The sequence below is a fragment of the Oncorhynchus mykiss genome, chromosome 2 (genome assembly GCF_057628025.1).
Source record: "Oncorhynchus mykiss isolate SJ-2025 chromosome 2, ASM5762802v1, whole genome shotgun sequence".
NCBI lineage: Eukaryota > Metazoa > Chordata > Actinopteri > Salmoniformes > Salmonidae > Oncorhynchus > Oncorhynchus mykiss.
Window position 1 is genome coordinate 82708652 of NC_143023.1, and position 27874 is coordinate 82736525.

A 27874-nucleotide genomic window follows, 5' to 3' on the forward strand; every position below is an offset into this window, starting at 1 on the left:
CTTCTTCACAAAAAAGAAGCTTGAGGAGACGGGTGATATGGAGGGCTGAATGTACCCCTGTCCCAGTGATTCGGAAACATATGTTTCCATCGCAACTGTCTCCTCCTGGGACAATGGATACACGTGACTCCTAGGAAGTGCAGCGTTTTCCAGAAGGTTTATCGCGCAGTCCTCTCGACGATGAGGTGGTAATTGGGTCGCCCTCCCTTTACTGAAAGCGATAGCCAAATCGGCATATTCAGAGGGAATCGCACGGTGGAAACTTGGTCTGGACTCTCCACCGTAGTCGTACCAACGGCAACTCCTATACACCTACCTGAACACTCCTCTGACCACCCCTTAAGAGCCCCCTGTCGCCAGAAAATCACCGGGTTGTGTTGAGCTAACCAGGGAACCCCCAACACCACTGGAAACGCAGGTGAATCTATAAGGAACAGGCTAATCTGCTCCTTATGATCACCCTGCGTTACCATGTCCAGTGGCACCGTAGCCTCCCTAATCACTCCTGACCCTAATGGTCGGCTATCTAAGGAGTGCACGGGGAAAGGTCGATCTAACAACACCAGGGGAATCCCTAGCCTTAACGCAAGCCCACGATCCATAAAATTCCCAGCTGCGCCTGAATCGACTAGCGCCTTATGCTGTAGAGAGGGGGAAAACCCAGGGAAAGAAATCAATACAAACACATGACCAACAGGAAGCTCTGAATGAGTTTGGTGCTTACTCACCTGGGGTGATCGAGCAGTGTTCCGCCTGTCCTCCCGACTCCTAGACGAGTTCCTCCAGCACCGGTCGGACGTGTGCCCTCGTCGACCACAACTGGTACAGGAGGACACTCCTCCTCCAGTCCCCCTTGAAGCCGTACCTCCTAATTCCATAGGGATAGGAACGGGGGGGCTGGGGATAGGTAACGACAGGACCTGATCCGAACGCCCGCGAGCAGCCAGCAGGTTGTCGAGACGGATAGCCAGATCGATAAGTCCATCCAGTGTGAATGTGGTGTCCCGACATGCCAGCTCCCTGCGGACGTCCTCACTGAGACTACATCTAAAATGATCAATCAAGGCCCTGTCGTTCCATCCTGATCCTGCTGCCAAAGTCCTAAACTCTAGGGCAAAATCCTGTACGCTCCTCGTCTCCTGACGCAGGTGAAACAGCCGTTCACCCGCCACCCGACCCTCGGGTGGATGGTCAAAAACAGTTCGGAATCGGCGGGTGAACTCTGGGTAATTATCCTTAGCCGAGTCCGGACCATTCCACACTGCGTTGGCCCACTCGAGGGCTCGCCCAGTCAAGCAGGAGACGAGGGCGCACACGCTCTCCTCTCCAGAGGAAGCAGGACGCACGGTAGCCAGGTATAGTTCCAGCTGAAGGAGGAAACCCTGGCACCCAGCCGCCGATCCGTCAAACTCCCGTGGGAGTGTCAGCCGAAGAGCCCCAGAGCCAGATGTGGTTGCAGAAACAGGAGGTGCTGGAGAAGGGGTTGCTAGAGATGAGGTGGGGAGGCCACTCCTCTCCCACCGATCCATTCTCTCCATCATTTGGTCCATTGCAGAACCAATCCGGTGAAGCACGCTGGTATGATGGAGGACCCTCTCTTCCATCGATGGGAGAGGAGACGCTGCTGCTCCTGCTGATTCCATGGTGGTGCGGGATTCTGTCACGTCTAATCAAGGTGGGTGGAATCAGGCGCAGAGAGCAGATAGCGAATTAAAGTTTTATTCTCCGGTGAACAAAACAAACACGGTCAACCCAAACACACACAGGGTGAAATTATCCAACACAGGATAACAGACTAACCGGAGAATAAGAAACACAAAAACACTGATAGACGAAATGAATGACAACATAAATAATCCCGCACAAAACAAGGGTGGGACAACCTACATTATACATTATATACAGACACTAATTAACTAAACAACACACAGGTGCAACCAATCAGACAAAACCAACAGATACACGAAAAGGGATCGGTAGTGGCTAGTAGGACGGTGACGACGACCGCCGAGCACCACCCGAACGGGCAGGAGAGCCAACCTCGGCGGAAGTCGTGACAGACTTACCCAGAAAGCGGTAATCGCTGGCAAAGGTGATTCTAACATGTATTGACTCAGGGGTGTGAATACTTATGTAAATGAGATATAACATTTTAATGTTCAATACATTTGCAAAAAATATTTGTCATTATGGGCTATTGTGTGAAAAGTTTGTAGTCACAAGCTTGATATAAATGTCCCTTTTTTCAGGATCCTGTCTTTCAAAGATAATTAATAAAAATCCAAATATCTTCACAGATCTTCATTGTAAAGGGTTTAAACACTATTTCACATGCTTGTTCAATGAACCATCAACAATTAATGAACATGCATCTGTGGAACGGTCGTTAAGACACTAACAGCTTACAGACGGTAGGCAATTAAGGTCACAGTTATGAAAACTTAGGACACTAAAGAGGCCTTTCTACTGACTCTGAAAAACAACAAAAGAAAGATGCCCAGGGTATTTACACGTTTTAAGTTTGCTGAAAATAAACGCAGTTGACAGTGAGAGGACAATAATTTTTTTGCTGAGTTTAGTCATTGCTTGCTAGGAATATGTGTCCAAATAATACACTTTTAACTAAATGTAATACACTATAAGTTAATTTGTCCAAATACTTATGACACCTTCAAATGGGAGGACTAGCTACATAAAGTGCATTCATTTCTAAACGGTAAAACAAATATGTATGAATATGCCCTCAAATAAAAGATGACATTCTGTACTGTCACTTCATATAAAGCAATTGATCTCAAATCCAAAATGCTGGAGTATAGAGACAAATTAAAAGTTGTAGCTTCATTGTCCAAATAAATACGTTGGGGAATATATATATATATATATATATATGTTTAAAAAAAACAAGCGTTTAATCATTAATGGGTCTGTTGCTCCATCCAAAGAGGCCCTTCTGAGTCAACAGAACACACAGTCGATATGAAATAAACAGGACCTGCGTTTGACTGCTGCCTGTTTGTGGACTAAATAGCTGATCTGTGTCCAAGGGCTTTGGAGGTGACTGGTTTGTGATAGCCTGATGAGAAGGACGCGTAGTGGGTCTGAGAACCATGTAACGTGTACAGTAGGCTACTGTATTTTCTCCACTATTACATAGATTGTATTGCTTTCCAGTGGTGTTTTTGAGTGAGGGTGTGGTTACCAATAAGGGTGCAATTTACATTGGTTTTTCGTGGTGGACATGTTGTGAGCCTGATCCGGTTGTTGTGTGGCCATAACCAATAAACACTGCCAGAAGTAATGGTGATGCAGCATTTTTTGGGGTGTCACAGCAAAGCACAGACAAGTGTTGAATGGCTTGCTTCATATACGGTATAGTATGGCCCTCAAAAAATAAATCACCCTTATTTTTGTAGTGTACAATATGCTATCTCTTTTCACTCCTCATGCACGTTCACCCTTTCTCCTTTAACCTCATGTTTAGTTATTGATTGTGAATGGAAAAGCTGACTGTTTACTATTTTGAACCACCTCCTAGGACTGTCGCAAAAATACCAATGAATATGAGCCAATAACAAGGTCCGTAACCTTGAACCCTTCTCAGGTCTATCCGTCAGAACAACTTGTTAACATACTGTACAATAGCAGATAACAAGAATATAGCAAGCTGACACAGCATTCCCCTCTGAAAATCTCTACAACTAGTCTTATACAGGATAGAAAGAACAAGCCTATCTTGAAATTACACGCTTCAATTCATTATTTTTAATTCCTTATATTCATCCTGAGTTACCGCTTGAGCATTCCACTTATAGTAGCCCATTTTAAATCAGGAATTACAATAATTAACAGTGTTTGCCTACACAGTGGTTAAGAGTGTTGGACTAATAACCGGAAGGTTGCAAGTTCTAATCCTCAAGCTGACAAGGTACAATCTGTCTTTCTGCCCCTGAACAGGCAGTTAACCCACTGTTCCTAGGCCGTCATTGAAAATAAGAAGTTGTTCTTAACTGACTTGCCTAGTAAAATAAAGGTAAAACCTAAAGTGTCCCACTAATTTGCTAGTTATCAATCAATGTGAGAATGAAGCAGCTTACTGGTGTTCAGGAACAGACAAGGTTGGGAGATGGGAAACAGTCTGTGTAGTTGTCACATTGATTCAGAGAGCTTTTTGAGCCACAATTAGAGCCACCAACACAGCTTAGATTGTAGAGTGGCCATTTTGTGTCATAGTGGGACGTCTTGAATAAAGACAGTCCAACTTCAATGGGAGGAAACCAGTGTGAATGTGGTTTTTATTAATGCGTTCAATTACTCATGGCAAAGAATGTTACCTTCAAATCATACATGGAATTTACCGTAAGGCCTTGTAGTTTCTTTGACCTTGTGTGTGAGGTCAGATTGAGGTGTACAAGTTGGAGTGTAAATAATTAAGTTCACACAATCCTGAAAGCAGCTTTGCCCCCATTTACAATGGGACAAATTGTGTTTCAAACTGTACGATTTATTTTGAAATAAAACAATTGACGAATTGCACTTGATGGTGGATTTACCACAAATAACTTTGAAATGAACAATCAGTGGTGGAATGAAAAACAACTTGGTTTACATTACTCAATGATCCATAGTTAAGACTTGTTCAGTGTGGTTACTTTTTTAAACAATACACCTCGAATAGATCATATTAGGTTAAAAGCTGGCAAATCTGAAAATAGTAAAGTCCATATATTAAATAAACTATTCCGCAAACAATAGGATAAATAATTATATACTGTTCCAAAAAACTAAACAACCCATGTATCACTGATTTTATAGTCCCCAAAATAGCAATAATATTTATCCCATATAATGTTGACTAAAATGTAATTGCATCAATAGATTGCAGTAGTTTGAGGAGTAGTCAATCTACCTCTTATTTACATTCAGAAAATGTTAAAACAATTTTGGGAATAAACATGAATATCAAATAGATAAACAGTAGATGATTGCATGATGATATGTGACATCAACCCACTCCATGAGATATTGAATTGGAGAATATGTGCAGTTTTACCTTCCACAGTACATTTGTCTTACTGAGAGCTTACAGCACCAACATTACATATAGAAATGCTGAAAATAGTGCATTAAAGGGGAACAGTGGGACTAGGGCCTGCTAAGGCATGGACAGCAGGCTGAATGCTGTGGTAGAGTGTCATCACTGAACAGTAGCAAATCGGTACAAGCAACAAAAAAGGCAGATCATTTTAACATTGTGGTCTTCTTATTGGAAAGCAAACCAGTCACACTCATGATATGCCATACCCCTTAGTTGCATAGCTGACACCAAACAAAGCTATTTACATTAAATTAAAGGTAAGCCACACTACAGTAGGTTTCATCTGCACTTACGGTGCAAAGGAAGTTGGTCAGCAGTTGTAAGGAAGAGAGAGAGAGGTATGACAGAAGTGTTATGTTTCTTTAGATTCCGATAAATTGAGTTAAAAACATGTTAGTGTATCAAAACCATGTGTCGTAGAAATTCTGATGTGGTATCCATTTATGAATATTTGTATGTTTGATTGATCTTGCATTTGATCAATCGTTTTTTATGTACAGACCAATACTGTATAAATGAGTGCTTGATAAATAAAAATGTTATATTAATTTGTCATGTCTGATGCTGCCTTCGAGTGCTGTCGGAAATGTGGAATTACAAGGTTCCGAGTTGGAAATAACCACTTGAACGATCCTCCAAGTCAAAGTGGGAAAGTGGGGATAATTGGGAAAGTGGGGATCATTTTGATTCGCAAGTTTATGAGTTGTGACATTTCATCACTGGCCTTTCCCATGATAAATCAAAGCCATTTTTCACAATGTTAAACTTTGACAATGTGGATAATGTAGCTAGTTTAACATTATTGTTGAAAATGTGAGTAAGCTAGCTTACTTTATTATTATCAATGTTAGTTAGCTCATCTAGCTAGCTAAAATCTTATTGGTCTGATAATTGTTCTGACTTCAAAACTTGCACACAATTATGTCGTTTTTTACGACTTTACAAATGGGAAATATGAGATTATATATTATACCCAAGTTGAATACATTCAAGTAGCTGAATATATATATTTTTTACATCAAATATTGTAATGAGTTCCTACCAGACAAATGTGTCTAATTTGTCTCTGATACGACAACACTTACTCAGCCTCCGGCTCAATACTTTGTAACTGAAAATGTGACCTCATCATCAGGGACCACATAATAATGAAAATATTTCTTGGTATGAGGTAAAACCGTCAAATGGACAAAATGTGACCCGTTTCAGGAAGCTAGGCGCAAGTCACACGTCACTACTTCACAGGAGAGGCATTGTAACGTAATTATTACATCAGGTTTTTTGGACAGAAATGCTTTCTGGAACATGTGAAATTTCACATGAAATTTCCTTAATTACAAACTTGTATGCCATCTGTAAATACGAATAAAAATGTTCAATTACGAGCCTAGTCGGTTTAGCCATGGAAAAAGACAGGAACCTTCCCGCTAGCCATGATTGGCTGAGATAATGGACGGGCTGTACATGCCAAGAGATGAGTTCAGATTGGTCTGCCATGTAGCACGTTTCTGTCTTTAGCTAACATGAGCTGCTCAGTATGTGTAGATAGTCCTTGCTACCACAGCTTTTTTGAAATATATAACATTAGTCATGGAGAACTGCACAAATTTTGCTACTGCTCTCAGCAGCATTGCTGCCCAGAATGCAGCTTGTCGTATTGACAAAGATCAGTGGGAAAAAGTTGTGATGGACTACTTTCTGTACACAGTCAGTGTAAACCGGAGTGACTTGACACAGCAGGTCAAACAAGCTGTACAAACAAAACAGAAACGACACAGTACGTCTTACTTAGTTAAAAGGGTTCCAGTCTGCCGTGAAGCGTTCATCCATGTATACAGGTAAGAGTCTAGCTACATATTATAGGTTTCTAATTTTGTCAAAGCTGTTTTCATTGCAAGTTAAAGCCTACTGTTAGCTAACTAGCGAATGTTAGCTCGCTGGCTCTCTAGCTAACATTACAGTATGATCTGTGTAGTAATATTATTCATATTTCAGAAACCATTTGCATTGCTAGTTATAGCCTAATGTTAGCTAGTTAGCTAACATTTAACCAAGTTGGTTAGCTTTGGCTACCTGCAGATTCATACTACAGCATTTCATGCATGGTAGGTAGCTATGACAATCCGTTTGTATTACTAGTACTATGGGTTTAGTTTATGGTTCACATGTCTAAACAAAATACTCCAATTTGCCAGATGATTACATGAACCATCAAGTTAGCCTGGTGTGACTGGGAGTGATTACAGCCATCTATTGGATTTCATGAACATGTGTACATGTCTAGACAAAAGTGATTTCTATTTTTGATATTGCTACTATGCAAATACGCAAGTAACCATTTACATCTTCTGTATCCTGTGCATGTGACAAATAAACTTAGATTTGATATAGTGTGTGTTTACAATGGACAGTAATGTGAAGAACAGAATGACCTGTACCAAAGTCAGATTAGGATATAGGCCAAGGACTAGATAAAGTGTATTTTTACCTGGTGTTTTTCCTTATTGTAGGCTACTACTTTTACCACTTTTAGTCTTGAAATCTTTGGTTGTTTACTACACTACCTTACTCACTCTGTTTAGCACATGGCCTCACATGTGAATCATTAAAGAGATGGGTGAGGCTTAAGAGGGTGTAAACAATGCTGAATAGGTGTAGACAAAGTGCCATTTTCTCAAAAGTGGGGTTAGAAGTTGTTCGACTTTCAAAGCAGAATTACTTTCCCATTGTTCCTCAACGGCAGTGTATGATGTGCCATTTTGTAGCTCTGACGCTCTACTTTTATCCTATGTAAAAAACACAATTTCAAATTTTGCCACATAAGACCGAATAGAGGTGGTCATCACAAATGACCAAACAACAACAAAAGGTCAGTTTGTGGTAAATGATAGATGCTGTAACTTCTTTTGTAACTTCTCAGAAGAATGATCACTGATAGTTCTGCCGGGCTGTGTGAATTTTACTCTTCTTCCTTCACTGGACGTTGACGTGAAGGGGAAGTCCTGCAGTGCTGCTCAAGTGACTGTGCCACCCTATTCCCTGTAGTAGTAGTGCACAGTGAATAGGGGGTCAATAGAGATACTTTTGTGTCCTGGTTCTATAACCTTTTCCAGAAGTGGGCATTTGCACACTCCATGTCATGGATATAAAAGCATACGATTGGTGTAAGCATTGACTGGAGGGAGTTTCCACCAGAGGAGACATGTGGGTGGAGCTATAGGAGGACGGGTTCATTGTAGGAGTTGGAATGGAATAAATGGAAAGGTATCAATCACATAAAATATATGGAAACCACATGTTTGACTTCGTACCATTCATTGCATTCCAGCCATTACAATGAGCCCATCCTCCTATAGCTCCTCCCATTAAGCCTCCTCTGGTTTCCTCAGGTTTTCTATGCGAGAAAGTGTGCAAGTGCACACTCCAGGAAAAATTTGGAGAATCTATACAGCCAATGCCCCTGATTATTAGGGCGCATCACTGAAACTGCTCCTGGTAGTTCCCATTCCCGTGGTGCGAGTTCCCATCATCCTTATCCTCCTGCATGGTGACTCCTCTGTTCTTCTTCCAGCCCTGTTTGCGACCCGATGAGTTCTCTGTGGTTCCATAGCTTTTCTTGGGTACCATGGCAATCTCGCTGTTGAGCTCTGTCTCTTCGGCCAGCTCATCCTCGTCGATAATACCGACCTTATCTTCGCTGGTGCTCTCTTGTTCTGCCCATTCCTGCTTGTCGCCTGAGGCGAAGATAGCATAGAAGATGACCCCTGTGTAGTGCACCATGGCGGCTATCACAAACACGTTCTGCCACTCCAGACGGGTCTACGGGGAAGGGGACAGACATGAGTCAGTGACCAAACTGTCACACACATACTGTAACTTTTTGATGTAACATTTAATATGAGTGACAATATTGTAAAATAAGTATGTCATAGTCTAGTGCACCAGTCATGTTACTTACATACGATATCCATATTAGGAAGTCCCTTAGGGGGAGTTTTGTCTGACAACTGAGGGACTTCCTAATATGGATGCTTATCCTTGCAAATTGTGCTCATCTCATTGACAGCTGTTAGAATGTATCTGTAATGTTGAATGTTACAATACCTTGTGTTTAGTCAGTGCTCCAACAATAAGGGGGCACACCATTCCAGACAGTGTGCCAACACCATTGGAGATGCCCATTAGGATACTGGCATAGCGAGGAGCAATGTCCAGGTGGTTTACATTGAACCCTGAGGATGCCATAACAAGTACAATATATCAGAATAAATAGTCTACCCCACTGTAGAAGCATATTTGGGAAAAGCACTACATGAATCCCATGTATTATTTATTATTAGATATTGAATACCACACACGAAGATGCTGTCTCTTATACATTTGGTTTTAAAAATGTCAATTTGAATTAATAAATAACAATTTAGCCAAACAGTAATGTAATGCATCAAGTCAGGAGGAAAACCCTAAATATCTGTCTTACTCCTGTATGGGGCAAGTAAGAGTAAGAGAAGGATAAAACCCCACACTCAACATTTATTCATGGGCTCAGGACTTTACAACAGAAACACACAAATAACGATGTTTGGAACTTGATTTGACTGAATACGGCATTCATACATTATAAATACATTTAAATGGTGCTGAACTGAAGCTTTATACCTGAGATGGCAAAGCCACTGAAACCCACAGCTAGCACCAGGAAGGATATGGCAACCCCACGTGTGTGACTGAACCCCACCACCAGCAGCAGAGTCGCCTCCATTCCAAAACCTGCAGGGGTCACAGGGCAAAGTCAAAGGCCACCTTACCAAATCCTGATTGGGATGCAATGCTTTACTAGCTTTATCAGACCTGATACAGTACCATATCCAGCAAACAGTGAACATTCCTACAGCGTTAGGTAACATTCCAAGGAAGTCTCAATTTTGTTTTCAGCTGAAGTCAGAGATAATATTCCACAAATGTTTTCAAAATGTCAACATTAGGAGAAGGAAATACTATAATTGTTATAAAAAAGTATGGAGTCACATTGTATCAGTGCTAGTTTTATGCCCTACCTAAGTACAATGTAAGGGAAATTAAGTCATTCTGTCCTAGGTACTATACCTCCGCAGTTCATGATTTTCCGGACGTTTGTAGTTGACATGATTTTACGACTGCGTAGGAAGTCGGCTAGCTGGCCACCGATGGGCACTACGATGGTCATCACCATGTGAGGCACAGCAGACAGGAGCCCCACCTGTGAGGAGGAACAAGACAACACCCAGAAATAATGGTAAGAGCATCATGCTAGAGGATGAGTTGATTATTTTATTGGCTGTGTAATGCTAACTCAAAAAAACTACAACATCGGACAACAACATTGATGTACACGCTGATTCGGTGAGCGAGTTTATTAGCAAGTGCATCGGTGATGTTGTACTCACGGTGATTATTAAAACCTTCCCCAACCAGAAACCGTGGATTGATGGCAGCATTCGCGCAAAACTGAAACCCCGAACCACTGCTTTTAATCATGGCAAGGTGACCGGAAACATGACCGAATACAAACAGTGGAGCTATTCCCTCCGCAAGGCAGTCAAACAAGCTAAGCGTCGGTAAAGAGACAAAGTAGAGTCGCAATTCAACGGCTCAGACACGAGACGTATGTGGCAGGGTCTACAGACATCACGGATAACAAAAAGAAAACCAGCCCCGTCGCGGACACCGATGTCTTGCTCCCAGACAAACGAAACAAGTTCTTTGCTCGCTTTGACGACAATACAGTGCCACTGACACAGCCTGCTACCAAAACGTGCAGACTCTCCTTCACCGCAGCCAACGTGAGTAAAACATTTAAACGCATTAACCCTCGCAAGGCTGCCGGCCCAGACGGCATCCCTAACCGCGTCCTCAGAGCATGCACAGACCAGCTGGCTGGTGTGTTTATGGACATATCAATCAATCCCTATCCCAGTCTGCTGTTCCCACATGCTTCAAGAGGGCCACCATCGTTCCTGTTCCCAAGAAAGCTAAGGTAACTGAGCTAAACGACTATCGCCCCGTAGCACTCACTTCTGTCATCATGAAGTGCTTTGAGAGACTAGTCAAGGATCATATCACCTCCACCCTACCTGACACCCTAGACCCACTCGAATTTGCTTACCGGTCCACAGACGATACAATCACAATCACACTGCACACTGCCCTATCCCATCTGGACAAGAGGAATACCTATGTAAGAATGCTGTTCATCGATTACAGCTCAGCATTTAACACCATAGTACCCTCCAAACTCGTCATTAAGCTCGAGACCCTGGGTCTCGACCCCGCCCTGTGCAACTGGGTCCTGAACTTTCTGACGGGACGCCCCCAGGTGGTGAGTGTAGGAAACAACATCTCCACCCCGCTGATCCTCAACATTGGGGCCCCACAAGGGTGCGTTCTGAGCCCTCTTCTGTACTCCCTGTTCACCCATGACTGTTCATGCACGCCTCCAACTCAATCATCAAGTTTGCAGACAACCCTACAGTGGTAGGCTTGATTAACAACAATGACGAGACAGCCTACAGGAAGGATGTGAGGGCCCTCGGAGTGTGGGGTCAGGAAAATAACCTCACACTCAACGTCAACAAAACAAAGGAGATGATCGTGGACTTCAGGAAACAGCACAGGGAGCACCCCCCTATCCACATCGACGGGACAGTAGTGGAGAAGGTGGAAAGTTTTAAGTTCCTCTGCGTACACATCACGGAAAAACTGAAATGGTCCATCCACAGACAGCGTGGTGAAGAAGGCTGAAGAAATTTGGCTTGTCACCAAAAACACTCACAAACTTTTACAGATGCACAATCGAGAGCATCCTGTTGGGCTGTATCACCGCCTGGTACGGCAACTGCTCTGCCCACAACCGTAAGGCTCTCCAGAGGGTAGTGAGGTCTGCACAACGCATCACCGGGGGCAAACTACCTGCCCTCCAGGACACCTACAACACCCGATGTCACAGGAAGGCCAAAAAAATCATCAAGGACAACAACCACTCAAGCCACTGCCTGTTCACACCACTATCATCCAGAAGACAAGGCCAGTACAGCTGCATCAAAGCTGGGACCGAGAGACTGTAAAACAGCCTCTATCTCAAGGCCATCAGACTGTTAAACAGCCATCACTAACATTGAGTGGCTGCTGCCAACATATTGACTCATATCTCTAGCCACTTTAATAATTAGAAAGTGGATGAAATAAATGAATCACTAGTCACTTTAAACAATGCCACTTTATAATGTTTACATACCTTACATTACTCATCTCATAAGTATATACTGTACTCTATACCATCTACTGCATCTTGCCTATGCCGTTCAGCCATCGCTCATCCATATATTTAAATGTACATATTCTTATTCATTCCTTTACATTTCTGTGTATAAGGTAGTTGTTGTGAAATTGTTAGATTACTTGTTAGATATTACTGCATGGTCGGAACTAGAAGCACAAGCATTTCACTACACTTGCATTAACATCTGCTAACCATGTGTATGTGACCAATAAAAATGTATTTGTTTTATTAATATTATGTTCAGTGTCATGCCAAACATTTCTCTAACAGACTGTACTTTCTTTCATGTAAAACATAATTTAGATGTTGAAAATTATGATCCATTTGAGTCTGATGATAATTGATTCCACTTGTACAAGTACTGTATACAATGTGTTGTCCAATTTGCTGAGCTCTTTCAACGTTTATAGGCACCTTTACCGTTTTTTACAATTCATGATCTTGGCTGTCTAACTAATGACAGAGTCGGAGCAGGTCTCTTTGCTGATGAAGCGTTTAACGAAAGCATATGCGAAAGCATACCAAGCTTTTATGTAAGAACATCTCTCTCAGTAGACAAAATATTACAAACAGCTAGCAGCCAAGTAGATTGGTCACGAAAGTCAGAAAAGCAATAAATTAAATCGCTTACCTTTGATGATCTTCAGATGTTTGCACTCACGAGACTCCCAGTTACACAATAAATGTTCCTTTTGTTCCATAAAGATTATTTTATATCCAAAATACCTCCATTTGTTTGGCGCGGTATGTTCAGAAATCCACAGGCTAGAGCGATCACGACATCGCAGACAAAAATTCCAAATAGTATCCGTAATGTTCACAGAAACAAGTCAAACGTTTTTTTATAATCAATCCTCAGGTTGTTTTTTCAATATATAATCGATAATATATCAACCGGGACTTTAGCTTCTTTAATAGGAGATAAAGACAATGGCTGCTCCAAGCTGTTGCGCAAGCAAAACTCTGGGGACACCCAGCTATACACTGACGCGATGTGATCTTTCTTGCTCATTTTTCAAAATAAAACTATGTCTAAAGACTGTTCACAACATGGGGAAGCCATAGTAAAAGGAATCTGGTTGATATCCCTTTAAGTTGAGGGAAGGCATTCAATGGAACATGGAGCTTTCAAAATAGAGGCCACTTCCTGGTAGAATTTTCCTCAGGTTTTCGCCTGCAATATCAGTTCTGTTTTACTCACAGACAATATTTTGACAGTTTTGGAAACGTTAGAGTGTTTTCTATCATAATCTGACAATTATATGCATATTCTAGATTCTGGGCCTGAGAAATAGGCAGTTAAATTTGGGTACGTTTTTCATCCAAAAATCAAAATACTGCCCCCTACACGCAACAGGTTTTAACAGAGACGCAACAATAACGCAACAAAAAAACAGGCACATGGACTGCTGGTCAGAATTGCCATTATGTCCAATTCGCCCCTGATTGTGGTCTCATTTTTCACGGATAACAAATTGCATAGAGACTTAGATCTTTACCACACAGAGTGACTGTGAAACCAACCTTGCCGATGGAGAAGCCAAACACCTCCTCAAAGTAGGCTGGCTGGCTGATGAGGAGCAGATAGAAGGTCCAGCTACGGCAGAAGTTAGCCACGATGATGGCATAGACAGGCATGGAGGTGAAGAAACGGCGCCATGGAGTCTTGAATTTCTGTGGTGGGCCAGAGAAGAGGGACCTGATCTCACTGACTCATGACTCAATTTCATGGGTCAATTTCAGGGGTCAACCTGGGTTATGTATAGGGTTATGTTTTCATTTGTCACCAATTTCAAGGGTCAACTGCACTCAAATGGGTAGACTGTGCATTACTGTTGTTAAACCTGCTTATGTCTCCATTTATGTTTTGGTTTGTCAAGCTTGATAATATCTTATATGGGTGTTATAAAACTTATCTATGTACTGTACTTACAAGAACAGAATATTTGAAATATCATAAATCTTATATCTATACTGAACAAAAATATCAACATGCAACAATTTCAAAGACGTTACTGAGTTACAATTCATATAAGGATATCAATCAATTTAAATTAATTAATTAGGATCTAATCTATGGATTTCACATGACTGGGAATACAGATTTGTACATTGTCTGTTGGTCACAGATACCTTAAAAAAAAAACTAGGAGCGTAGGTCAGAAAACCAGTCAGTACCTGGTGTGACCACCATTTGCCTCATGCAGCGCAACACATCTCCTTCTCATAGAATTGTTTAGGCTGTTGATTGTGGCCTGTGGAATATTGTCCCACTACTCTTCAATGGCTGTGCGAAGTTGCTGGATATTGGCGGAAACTGGAACACGCTGATGTACACCTCAATCTAGAGCATCCCAAACATGATCAATGGGTGAAATGTCTGGTGAATATGCAGGCCATTGGAGGAACTGGGACATTTTCAGCTTCCAGGAATTGTGTACAGATCCTTGCAACATGGGGCATTGCATTATCATGCTGAAAGATGAGGTGATGGCGGCAGATGAATGTCACAACAATGGGCCTAAGGATCTCATCACGGGATCTCGTATCTCTGTGCATTCAAATTGCCATTGCTAAAATGCAATCATGTCTGTTGTCCATAGCTTATGTCTGCCCATACCATAACCCCACTGCCACCATGGGGCACTCTGTTCACAACATTGCCATCAGCAAACCACTCGTACACATCACATCATACATGTGATCTGCGGTTATGAGGCCGGTTGGATGTACTGCTAAAATTAATTTACATTTTTCTATTTATCTCTAAAACGACGCTTCCAACGTCGTTTTAGAGAAAAATAGAAAAATGTAAATTCAATTATCTGGCAACAGCTCTGGTGGACATTCCTGCAGTCAGCATGCCAATTGCATGCTTCCTCAAAACTTGAGACATCTGTGACATTGTGTTGTGTGACAAACTGCACATTTCAGAGTGGCTTTTTATTGTCCACAGCACAAGGTGCACCTGTGTATTGATCATGTTGTTTAATCAGCTTCTAGGTATGCCACACCTGTCAGGTGGATGGATTATCTTGGCAAATTAGAAATGCTCAATAACAATACTGTAAACAAATATGTGCCGGAATTTGAGATAAATTAGCTTTTTTGCATTTGGAAAATTTCGCGGATCTTTTATTTCAGCTCATGAAACATGGGCACAACACTTTACATGTGGTATTTATATATATTTTTCGGTGTATGATACTCTATACTAATGCATCTGACCGCAGCCAGATCGAGCAGAGGCATACCTCAGTGGAGCTCAATATTTTGACACCCACGCCAATGGTGGTCTCTATGTAGATCCTCTCCTCATCGCTTATAGTGGGGTGGGCGGCTGGGCTCCCATAGGCAAGCAGGAGCCAGAAGATGTACCATATAATCCCAAATACACCTGAATGCATACAAATAAAAAATACAGGTTATCATCAATTCTCATATCGTGATATGGATCTAACAAAAAATAGTCTGTGTAACTGACAATTAACCTGTAAGTCTATGTCGTTGTTTTTTGTTTGAATTGTTTACGTGTTCGCTATGCGGGGGAAATGAAAAGACAAGCGGAAATACGTGGCTAATAACTGTTGTAACGGGGATCATTATCGTAGCAACACACCTTTGGAGTGAAGGCAATCCCGTGCTTTGTTAGCTACATTTTCATGTCTTCGGGTGTAGTTCGTAAAGGTTGAAGTGTGTATGTTTGGATGGTAACGTTAATAATAATTAAGGATGAAGCGTGAATTCATACCAGGAATAGTAAGTATGAAACTTTTGATTTCCTCACTTCTGTAATAAGCAGCCAATTAGGTATTTGTCCTTTATTCATGTGTTTAATTTGATACTGTTATAGTGCTAAACTGTTTATGTTGGTAAGCACTTCAGAGTTAAACCAAGCTAATAAATCACTCGTAAAACAAGGTTGTAAGAGTGTGCTTAACTCTATTTTTATTTACTTTATAGTTCTCACGGAAGGTGATAATTGTGACTAAAACTACAGAATAAAGCCGGCAGTTAAAATCAAGGAACGGTTGTGCTCGTGTTTACTGGAGGGAGCTACAGTCTGTTTTCAACAGATTTACAGATTATTTTTCAGATTGTAAATGTGAAGCATTTATGGGCGCTTTCCTAAAAAGCATAGTCCTGGACTAAAAAGCAAGATCAATGGAGAATTTGAATGGAAAATGTTTTTATTCTAGGATTAGGCTTAATCTGTGTCCAGGATTTGTAAAAGATCATGGAGATGGAAAGAGGGAACACCTCATTCATTGGCTCATCTCTCCTGCTGACATGAATGGAATTATATGATCCCTCCTTATCCACCCCACCAGAAATAGAAATCCTGAAAGTCCTGTAAATTTGGTGAAAGCCTATGTTCTATCAGTGGGTAAAATATAAAAATTCCCCATGATTTAACTTCTAAGTGGTCTATCTGTAAAAATCTGGAAATTGTGTAGGTACACGTCATAGCTACATCATTCTCATCACTGGAGATGAGGGATAATACATTTCATAACACTTTTAAAACAGTTACCTGCACTCCATATCGCCAAATTGGCGAATATATGGTATAGGCATACTTGTGTATAACACATCCATCCGTTATATTGCATAGATGTGCTCAATTTAAACAGTGTACCAAATTATTCAACTCCCCTTTCAAGTACTGTACCATATGTCACTTTGCACTCTATGTCTGTGTGGAAACAGAGATATTACAGAAAGGAGAGGGGAATCCCATTGGACAATGAATGGAGAAACGTCCCACCGTACTGACTGTTGACCCATCACATTCATGTTGTCATGCTGCGTCACGCGGCTGTTACTAATCGTCACACAATCCCTTCTCAAAGTTAGGGTATGAGTCAAGAAACCTGCCTATTTTCCTCGAAGGTACGTAATGTCACGATTCCAAAGCTGTATGATATTACAGAGAACAAGTTAATTATCTCAATTCATGGAAAATATTTGCAATGCTGTACTTCTTGTTCACGAAATACATGCTAATGTTCAGTTTTTGAGCTAGCACCCAATTGATTCCCATTCACTCCTTGAAGGAGAGCTTTCCTTGTCCCAGAATCGCTCAGAATGCATTGCGCGGCTCATTGGCGACGCATGGGCAATGTACACAATGGGCTAATACGATTCTAATGTAGTTTCCCATCTCCTTCAAAGTATCTCTGCGGGAAAGAAACGTACTCTGCTCTCGCTCTGGTCAGAGACGAACTGCAAGTTGGACTCAGTGAGATAGACTCCTAAATTGATTTAGCATTTTTTTGTGCTGATTTTACAGGTCGCTAGCTACTTCACATGCTGATAATGACTTTGGTATTATTGTGTGTAGCTTTGTTTTATACCTAGCTAGCTACCCAGCTGCAACAGATTTCCAAAAACAATTTTCACATATTTCACAAGCTTGTTATAACGACACATTGAAACATTTGTTCACAGAATATTTTTTTCACACATTAGTGTTATTTAACACTGTTAATCATAGGAATTAGTTGTTTGGGGTGGATTATCCCTTTAACCCATAGGAAGTCCCACACAGTTGACAACTTTAAAATGATGAAAGCCTTCAGTGGCGTTGCCCATGCTAAACAGGCTTCGTGACAAGTGCGCCCTCTATCCATCTCTATGTAAGTGATACACCAAATCCGTAAACATGGGCACCCTCATAGATATCATCCTAACTAACTCGCCCTCCAAATACACCTCTGCTGTTTTCAATCAAGATCTCAGCGATCACTGCCTCATTGCTTGCATCCAAAATGGGTCTGCGATCAAACGACCACCCGTCATCACTGTCAAACGCTCTCTAACGCTCTCTACACTTCTGCGAGCAGGCCTTTCTAATCGACCTGGCCGGGGTATCCTGGAATGACATTGACCTCATCCCGTCAGTAGAGGATGCCTTGTTATTCTTTAAAAGTGCCTTCTTCACCATCTTAAATAAGCATTCCCCATTCAAAAAATGTAGAACTAGGAATAGATATAGTCTTTGGTTCACTCCAGACCTGTCTGCCCTTGACCAGCACAAAAACATCCTGTGGCGTTCTACATTAGCATCGAATAGCCCCCGTGATATGCAACTTTTCAGGGAAGTTAGGAATAAATATACACAGGCAGTTAGGAAAGCTAAGGCTAGCTTTTTCAAACAGAAATTTGCATCCTGTAGTACAAACTCAAAAAAGCTGTGGGACACTGTAAAGTCCATGGAGAATAAGAGCACCTCCTCCCAGCTGCCCACTGCTCTGAGGCTAGGAAACACTGTTACCACCGATAAATCCAATATAATTGAGAATTTCAATAAGCTTTTCTCTATGGCTGGCCATGCTTTCCACCTGGCTACCCCTACCCCGGTCAACTGCCCGGCACCCTCCACAGCAACCTGCCCAAGCCCCCACCATTTTCCTTCACCTAAATCCCGATAGCTGATGTTCTGAAAGAGCTGAAAAATCTGGACCCCTACAAATCAGCCGGGCTAGACAATCTGGACCCTCTCTTTCTAAAAATTATCTGCCAAAATTTTTGCAACCCCTATTACTAACCTGTTCAACCTCTCTTTCGTATCTTCTGAGATTCCCAAAGATTGTAAAGCTGCCACGGTCATCCCCCTCTTCAAAGGGGGTGACACTCTAGACCCAAACTGCTACAGACCTATATCTATCCTACCCTGTCTTTCTAAGGTCTTCGAAAGCCAAGTTAACAAACAGATTACCGACCATTTCGAATCCCACCGTACCTTTTCCGCTATGCAATCTGGATTCAGAGCTGGTCGTGGGTGCACCTCAGCCACGCTCAAGGTCCTAAACGATATCATAACCGCCATCGATAAGAGACATTACTGTGCAGCCGTATTCATTGACCTGGCCAAGGCTTTCGACTCTGTCAATCACCACATTCTTATCGGCAGACTAAACAGCCTTGGTTTCTCAAATGATTGCCTCGCCTGGTTTACCAACTACTGGTGATTCTCTGATCCACCTCTACGCAGACGACACCATTCTGTATACTTCTGGCCCCTCTGGACACTGTGTTAACTAACCTCCAGATGAGCTTCAATGCCATACAACTCTCCTTCCGTGGCCTCTAACTAATCTTAAATGCAAGTAAAACTAAATGCATGCTATTCAATCGATCACCCTTCCAGCATCACTACTCTGGACGGCTCTGACTTAGAATACGTGGACAACTACAAATACCTAGGTGTCTGGTTAGACTGTGAACTCTCCTTCCAGACTCACGTTAAGCATCTCCAATACAAAATTAAATCTAGAACCGGCTTCCTATATCGCAACAAAGCATCCTTCACTCATGCTGCCAAACATACTCTCATAAAACTGACCATCTAACCGATCCTCGACTTCGGCGATGTCATCTATAAAATAGCCTCCAACACTCTACTCAACAAATTGGATGCAGTCTATCACAGTGCCATCTGTTTTGTCACCACAGCCCCATATACTACCCACCATTGCGACCTGCTCTCGTTGGTTGGCCCTCGCTTCATACTCATCGCCAAACTGGAGACACATATCTCCCTCACTAGCTTTAAGCACCAGCTGTCAGAGCAGCTCACAGATCACTGCACCTGTACATAGCCCGTCTGTAAACAGCCCATCTATCTACCTCATCCCCATACTGCATTTATTTACAGTGCCTTGCGAAAGCATTCGGCACCCTTGAACTTTGCGACCTTTTGCCACATTTCAGGCTTCAAACATAAAGATATAAAACTGTATTTTTTTGTGAAGAATCAACAACAAGTGGGACACAATCATGAAGTGGAACGACATTTATTGGATATTTCAAACTTTTTTAACAAATCATAAACTGAAAAATTGGGCGTGCAAAATTATTCAGCCCCCTTAAGTTAATACTTTGTAGTGCCACCTTTTGCTGCGATTACAGCTGTAAGTCGCTTGGGGTATGTCGCTATCAGTTTTGCACATCGAGAGACTGAATTTTTTTCCCATTCCTCCTTGCAAAACAGCTCGAGCTCAGTGAGGTTGGATGGAGAGCATTTGTGAACAGCAGTTTTCAGTTCTTTCCACAGATTCTCGATTGGATTCAGGTCTGGACTTTGACTTGGCCATTCTAACACCTGGATATGTTTATTTTTGAACCATTCCATTGTAGATTTTGCTTTATGTTTTGGATCATTGTCTTGTTGGAAGACAAATCTCCGTCCCAGTCTCAGGTCTTTTGCAGACTCCATCAGGTTTTCTTCCAGAATGGTCCTGTATTTGGCTCCATCCATCTTCCCATCAATTTTAACCATCTTCCCTGTCCCTGCTGAAGAAAAGCAGGCCCAAACCATGATGCTGCCACCACCATGTTTGACAGTGGGGATGGTGTGTTCAGCTGTGTTGCTTTTACGCCAAACATAACGTTTTGCATTGTTGCCAAAAAGTTCCATTTTGGTTTCATCTGACCAGAGCACCTTCTTCCACATGTTTGGTGTGTCTCCCAGGTGGCTTGTGGCAAACTTTAAACAACACTTTTTATGGAAATCTTTAAGAAATGGCTTTCTTCTTGCCACTCTTCCATAAAGGCCAGATTTGTGCAATATACAACTGATTGTTGTCCTATGGACATAGTCTCCCACCTCAGCTGTAGATCTCTGCAGTTCATCCAGAGTGATCATGGGCCTCTTGGCTGCATCTCTGATCAGTCTTCTCCTTGTATGAGCTGAAAGTTTAGAGGGATGGCCAGGTCTTGGTAGATTTGCAGTGGTCTGATACTCCTTCCATTTCAATATTATCGCTTGCACAGTGCTCCTTGGGATGTTTAAAGCTTGGGAAATCTTTTTGTATCCAAATCCGGCTTTAAACTTCTTCACAACAGTATCTCGGACCTGCCTGGTGTGTTCCTTGTTCTTCATGATGCTCTCTGCGCTTTTAACGGACCTCTGAGACTATCACAGTGCAGGTGCATTTATACGGAGACTTGATTACACACAGGTGGATTGTATTTATCATCATTAGTCATTTAGGTCAACATTGGATCATTCAGAGATCCTCACTGAACTTCTGGAGAGAGTTTGCTGCACTGAAAGTAAAGGGGCTGAATAATTTTGCACGCCCAATGTTTCAGTTTTTGATTTGTTAAAAAAGTTTGAAATATCCAATAAATGTCGTTCCACTTCATGATTGTGTCCCACTTGTTGTTGATTCTTCACAAAAAAATACAGTTTTATATCTTTATGTTTGAAGCCTGAAATGTGGTAAAAGGTCGCAAAGTTCAAGGGGGCCGAATACTTTCGCAAGGCACTGTATTTATCTGGCTCCTTTGCACCCCAGTATCTCTACTTGCACTTTCATCTTCTGCACATCTACCATTCCAGTGTTTTTAATGCTATATTGTAATTACTTCGCCACCATGGCCTATTTATTGCCTTAACTCCCATATCTTACCTCATTTGCACTCACTGTATATAGACTTTTTGTTTTCTTTTATCTACTCTATTATTGATCGTATGTTTTGTTTATTCCACGTGTAACTCTGTGTTGTTGTATGTGTCGAATTGCTACGCTTAATCTTGGCCAGGTCGCAGTTGCAAATGAGAACTTGTTCTCAACTAGCCTACCTGGTTAAATAAAGGTGAAATAAAAAAATATGGCAAACTAATTAGAACTGGGCCTTGACCTATTCTAGACCTCAATGATTTTTTATTATTCAAACAAAATGAAAGATTAATTAGGTAGCAATCCCAGACAGGAAAACATTCATTTCAGTCAATTAATCATGTGATTAGATCACAACAGAGCTACAGAAGTGATATTGAAATGCAGCAGGCACAAAGAGTCTTATGAGATTGTGCATATATCTTAATCAAATAACAGTTTAGATCAAATGGACAAAACTGATGAAGCAAAACAGAGAACAACCTGAAACTGGTGTAAAACTGATGGTATAATGCGTTGCATGTCACACAAGTGACACCTAGTGTAATACATGGATTGCTGCTCAAATGGGAATCACCCACCCACTTTATCATAGTTAGGCCTGGTCTTGTGAATGCTGTTCTGAAGTCGTGTACTATAAGTAATTTGACAGTTTTCCCCCTATCGCTAGTTGGATCATAGACATCTCCCTGTCTTACAAAGATTACTATCTTTGGTAATGTCAGCCATCTGGAGTATCTGAATTTAGGTGAATGCATTTCAATGATTGTTCCTACCAAAACTCAATATGAAATTCTTGTTCTGCATACCTGTATGAAATAATTGTAAATCACAGCTATTCAATTTAACAATTTGCCTTTATATTGAGTTTTTGGATCTTACCATAGATATAGAAGACCGAGGGCCATCCAACAAACTGAACCAGGACTCCTGCTAAAGGCATGGCAATCACAGCACCTGCATAGGAACCTGGAAACAAGGAAAGGGAAATATGACTATGCCACTGTTGTAGTGCTGTTCTGTCTGGTGTGTAATGGGACTCCATCTAAAGGAAACCCCAATACAATTATTAAATAGTGATGCCATTGTATCACAATTATCCGGAGGTAGGTGAAAACACTTTGACTATTAGATTATTATCAGTCTGCAGCCTCTCAGCAACTCTTCTTCAACACAGGACTAGAAAAACATCTCTTAGAAAAAAGGGTCCCAAAAGGGTTCTGTGGCTGTCCCCATAGGATAACCCTTTTTGGTTCCAAGTAGAACTCATTTGGGTTCCATGTAGAACCCTCTGTGGAAAGGGTTCTACATGGAATCCAAAAGGGTTCTACCTAGAACCAAAAGGGGTTCTTCAAAGTGTCCTTCTATGAGGACAGCCGAATAACCCTTTTTGATTATAAATAGCACCTTTTTTTCTAAGAGTGTAGAAAAGTATTCCATGTCTCATAGGTCATCTTGGTAAGCGTAAAGATGCAACAGAAACCATGTTGGACTCATCAAATTAGGACTCATTGAAACTGTCCTTGGAGAGGATGTTTTAATGTATATTCTATTATCTGATGGCCTTATAAACACTCTCCATTTGTAGAAACTCGGGAGCATGATTGTGCTTTTGGACAGTAGGCAATATGACACTTCATTTGGGTTGAATGGGAGAGGACCTCCTTCAGAGTGAGCAGGTGAAGCGCGTGAGGGCAGTCTTTCATTCAGTGGTGATGTCAAGAGGGTTTGGAAGCGCCGGTTGTCATGGCACCAGTTTATTCTGAAAGATGGCTGTTTTAATGCATTTTCATGGGGAACAACAGCCGACATCTGCAAAACAAAACAACCTTCCCAGTCCCTATTTTCAGCCATTTTACCACAATGCTAAACATCTCTAGACAGAGAACAATGATATTCAATGGATTCAGTTAAAGGCCCAGTGCAGCCAAAAACGAGGTTTTCAGTGTTTTGTATACACTGAGTATACAAAACATGCTCTTTTCATGGCTTACACTGACCAGGTGAATCCAGGTGAAAGCTATGATCCCTTATTGATGTCACTTGTTAAATCCACTTACAGTATATCAGTGTAGATCAGTGGAGGCTGCAGAAGGAAGGATGGCTCATAATAATGGCTGGAACGGAGAAATTGGAATGGCATTGAACAAATGGAAACCAATTCAGTGGTGTAGATGAAGGGGAGGAGACAGATTAAATAAGGATTTTTAAGTATTGAAACAATTAAGACATGGATTATGTATGTGTGCCATTCAGAGGGTGAATGGGCAAGGCAAAATATTTAAGTGCCTTTGAATGGGGTATGGTAGTAGGTGCCAGGCACACTGGTTTGTATCAAGAACTGCAACGCTGCTGAGTTTTTCACGCTCAACAGTTTCCCGCGTGTATCAGGAATGGTCCACCACCCCTTGTAGAGTCCACACCCCGACAAATTTGGCATTCAAATGTAACTAGTACTTTTGGGTGTCAGGGAAAACTAATGGAGTAAAAAGTACATTATTTTCTTTAGGGATGTAGTGAAGTAAGAATTATCCAAAATATAAATAGGAAAGTACAGATACCCCCCAAAAACGACTCAAGTAGTACTTTAAAGTATTTTTACTTATGTACTTTCCCCTACTGGAAAAGACTGCCTGAAATTTAAGCTGGTTTTGGTGGGATGGAGGTTTTGACCTGCCTGTGGACATCACCAGACGGCTATTTTGTTAATAGACCAATAAGAGAGTTCCAAACCTCTGCCATTAACAGCTAGTTTTCAGTTTTCCCTCCCCACTCAGACCACTCCGAGACAGTCTGAGCAAAATTCTTGCTTGAATTGCTCTTTACTAAAAATCTATTTACATTTTTATTTTTTTATCATTTTAATTGAAAACCATCACCAGCTAAATACTTGTTACTCAGAAATGATTTGATATTGAGATATAAAATGGATGCATTAGGCCTTTAAACTAATAGGGCTGACTGTGGTTATGGGTTCAACAGAAAGGCAGGCAGGGTATTTTTGAATATCCATTTGATTTACTGAATGAATTACATTTTTGTTTTCCTGTCTTCTACCACATCTTTTCACATGAAAGTTTTGCTATTGTGGAAAATCATCAGCACAATTTCATAAAGCTCAACTGGATTGGAAGAAAAACAGTTGAATGGAAAGAAATTCAATTAACTTTATTTGACCCAAACATTGCACCTTTATTAAGCTTTTCAATTTTCATATCACTTACCACAGAATGAGGTGGTGGCCAGTCGACTTCTCTCCAGGGGAGGGGCCCATTTGGCCCACATCCCATGGCATGCAGGGTAGGTAACACCCTGTACAAGAAACATTATATGGCATCATTATTCTGAAAAATCAACACGAGTAAAGAGATACAGATAAACATGCGTCTCTGTACTGTCTAGATATGTACTGTATATGAGCTTGGTCAAATGATCAGTCATTATGACGACGACTGTTGACACCTTCAATTGGGCTACATTTAGTAGATTTGGTGAGATTTTGGCTTAGATTCGACCTGAAAGTGTCAATGAAATCTGGCAACACTGAAGACGACTCACCTCCACCAAGCCTTGCAGGATGCGGACTAACATGACACAGCCGTAGTGCCTTCTGGCTGCTGAAGGGATGAACATATTCAGTATGGACGTGAGAAAAATGGCCGCCCCAAACACTCTGTGGAAACATGACATTATATTGTGACTAGGTTGTAGACAACAATGGCGTAAAAAAGGGTAGCATTGCACGTTCTTTCAATAATGCATACCACATTACATATGAGCTACAAATACTGAGAATGTAACATAACAGCTGCTTGGAGCATTATAAAAGCTTGATGGAACATTAACCAATTACGATATACAACAACCAAGTCAACAACAACCCATCACATACTGTCATGGTTTGTACTGCTGTAGACTTAAATGTTATAAACAGTCACAGTTGAACAAATGTGAGCACCAAAGACTACCGCCATTAACTCAACACTAATCATCAATGTTCCTGAATTAGTCAGTCCCTCCCAGGTCTTCCCTATCCTCGACTCTAGCCGTTCTAGGAGAATACGATGTGATCTCTGGCACTACAAGACTAGTTCTCCCCTAACCTGCCCTTCTGGCAGGTGCCAGCTTAAAATGACCAATCCAACATCACAATATGACAGATATAATATATCTGCCTTTGAAGGACAGACAGAGATCCCATACGATTATGCTTCATTACCATTGCTCCCCTCTTTCCTCGCTCCACCCCTCCCTTTTCCAAAACCGGGTGTAAGTGACACTTGTAATATTCCAGTGGCTGGCGTCTCAGGGAGAAATCAGAGGCAGGATCTTTCATTATTAACTCTGTCAATGGCGTGTCCTCTTTTCCTGTGAAACTTTTATTACAGGACTGCTATCGGCCCCATCAGATCTGCCCGCTCACCACACACACGCACACCAGACGGCTTTACCCCTGGCTGCTTTAACCCTTACCTAACACACACACATGTGCACACACACACATGTGCACACACACCAGTTTAACCCTTACCACCCACACAAACACTACATGCCTTTTTCACTTAGGCTCCTAAAACGTTTCTCTTATAGCTCTGACTCCACACACTGACTAACAATTCCAAATACCCTATCTTTCTGTTCTAAACCTCACCACACACATTGACTGACAGACACCCAATCTGTCTGTTCCTGCCCTCAGCACAAGTATCCATTCCAAACCCACCCGAGTCACCTATTTAACCCTCTGTAGTCCACCCACAAACCAGTTCTAGCAAAATACCTTACATTTCCCTTTAATTTCAGAGTCTCAAGGAAGGAGATCATTAGCAGTGGGAAGGCCTAACCTGTTGGCGGCCAGCTTGTTGGAGATGAAGCCTCCAGGGATCTGTGTGACGATGTAACCCCAGAAGAAGGAGCCATGGATCAGTCCCACAGTCTCTGGGTCCCAGTTGAATTGAGCTGGCTGGGGAACAGAGTATGCGTGTGAGTGTGTGTGTGTCGGGTGCTATTGTGTTGTTAGAGATTGAAAATAGAGCCAGAGGACTGTTTGGGTGATTCTGCTGTCCCTCAGAACAACGCTTGAACTTTTCCATCCAAATATCAGCTGTTGAATTACAATGCTACTATAATAAAACATAAAACAACATTCAAGGCTTTGTTCATCTCCTATCATGTTCCCCTGTTTCAGGAATGGATGAGTTAATTGAGAGGATTAAACTCAAAGATTTTGATATGCAATCTAATTTGGTATTCTGACCTACATTGACGACTGGCTAACCGGTGATGCAAGATTAATCATTGATTATTGACTATTGTCGTCTAAGAAGCCAATTTCAGATGCCCATTCACTACTATGGAGTGATATAAAAAAGGTATGTTTGCAAAATTCATTCACTGGCACTGCTGGCACTGATATCATTCTGTGGCGAAGCCACACTAAGCTCGTCTCTCCACTGGTGCACTCTCCAAATTCCCACCAATTGATCGAACGCATTGTTTTTGTATTGAAAATGTTTTCTCAAGTTAAACAACATATTTCTTAAATCTATATTCAATATAATCTTACAATAATCGCTATCGTTACATTACTTCATTCCATTGCCGTTTTTTTGCAACATTGTAGACAGCTACCCACTGAGCACAGATGTCATTTCAACGTCTATTCCACATTGGTTCAACGTAATTTCATTGAAATGACGTGGAAACAACATTGATTCAACTAGTGTGTTTCCTATCTGTTTCATTATGAGGCTGCAGATAGCCAAGCAGTTAGAGAATTGGGCCAGAAACCTAAAGGTTGCTGGTTTGAATACCCGAGCCGACGAGGTGCAAAAGTTGTTGTTGTGCTCTTGAGCAAGACACTTCACCCTAATTTGCTCCAGGGGTGCTGTACTACTATGGATGGCCCTGTGAAACAAAACATTTCATTGCTTCTATCTGGTGTATGTGACAATAAAAAAGATATGCAGTACTGTATATTGTTGCATTTATTTACTGTTTGATACTCGGAGCTGCGGTTTTTCACTGCATTCATGAGGAAGAAGCTTT

General features: G+C 41.5%; 1 protein-coding gene and 1 long non-coding RNA gene across 3 annotated transcripts in view; one reads left to right on the top strand and one right to left on the bottom strand.

The window, feature by feature from the left end:
• Window positions 1-4267: 4267 nt before the first annotated feature.
• slc17a8 (solute carrier family 17 member 8) overlaps window positions 4268-27874 on the bottom strand; it is a 36029-nt gene continuing 12422 nt past the window's right edge. The window contains exons 3-12 of one of the 2 annotated variants that reach the window (XM_021574127.3): window positions 26671-26789; window positions 25385-25499; window positions 25051-25138; window positions 22709-22795; window positions 15671-15813; window positions 13941-14090; window positions 10205-10337; window positions 9758-9868; window positions 9203-9330; window positions 4484-8917 (exon numbers count right to left, since the gene is read on the bottom strand). In XM_021574127.3, coding sequence (XP_021429802.1) covers window positions 8576-8917; window positions 9203-9330; window positions 9758-9868; window positions 10205-10337; window positions 13941-14090; window positions 15671-15813; window positions 22709-22795; window positions 25051-25138; window positions 25385-25499; window positions 26671-26789 — 1416 coding nt within the window. In that variant the 3' untranslated portion in view covers window positions 4484-8575. Of the gene's footprint in view, window positions 8918-9202; window positions 9331-9757; window positions 9869-10204; window positions 10338-13940; window positions 14091-15670; window positions 15814-15907; window positions 16081-22708; window positions 22796-25050; window positions 25139-25384; window positions 25500-26670; window positions 26790-27874 lie in introns of those variants that run through there. The other variant, XM_090209489.1, reaches the window with a different exon arrangement.
• On the top strand, window positions 6814-27802 carry LOC110497777 (uncharacterized). The gene is made up of 3 exons (XR_002469701.3): window positions 6814-6936; window positions 10263-10373; window positions 26630-27802. It is a non-coding gene; the product is annotated as an uncharacterized LOC110497777 (long non-coding RNA).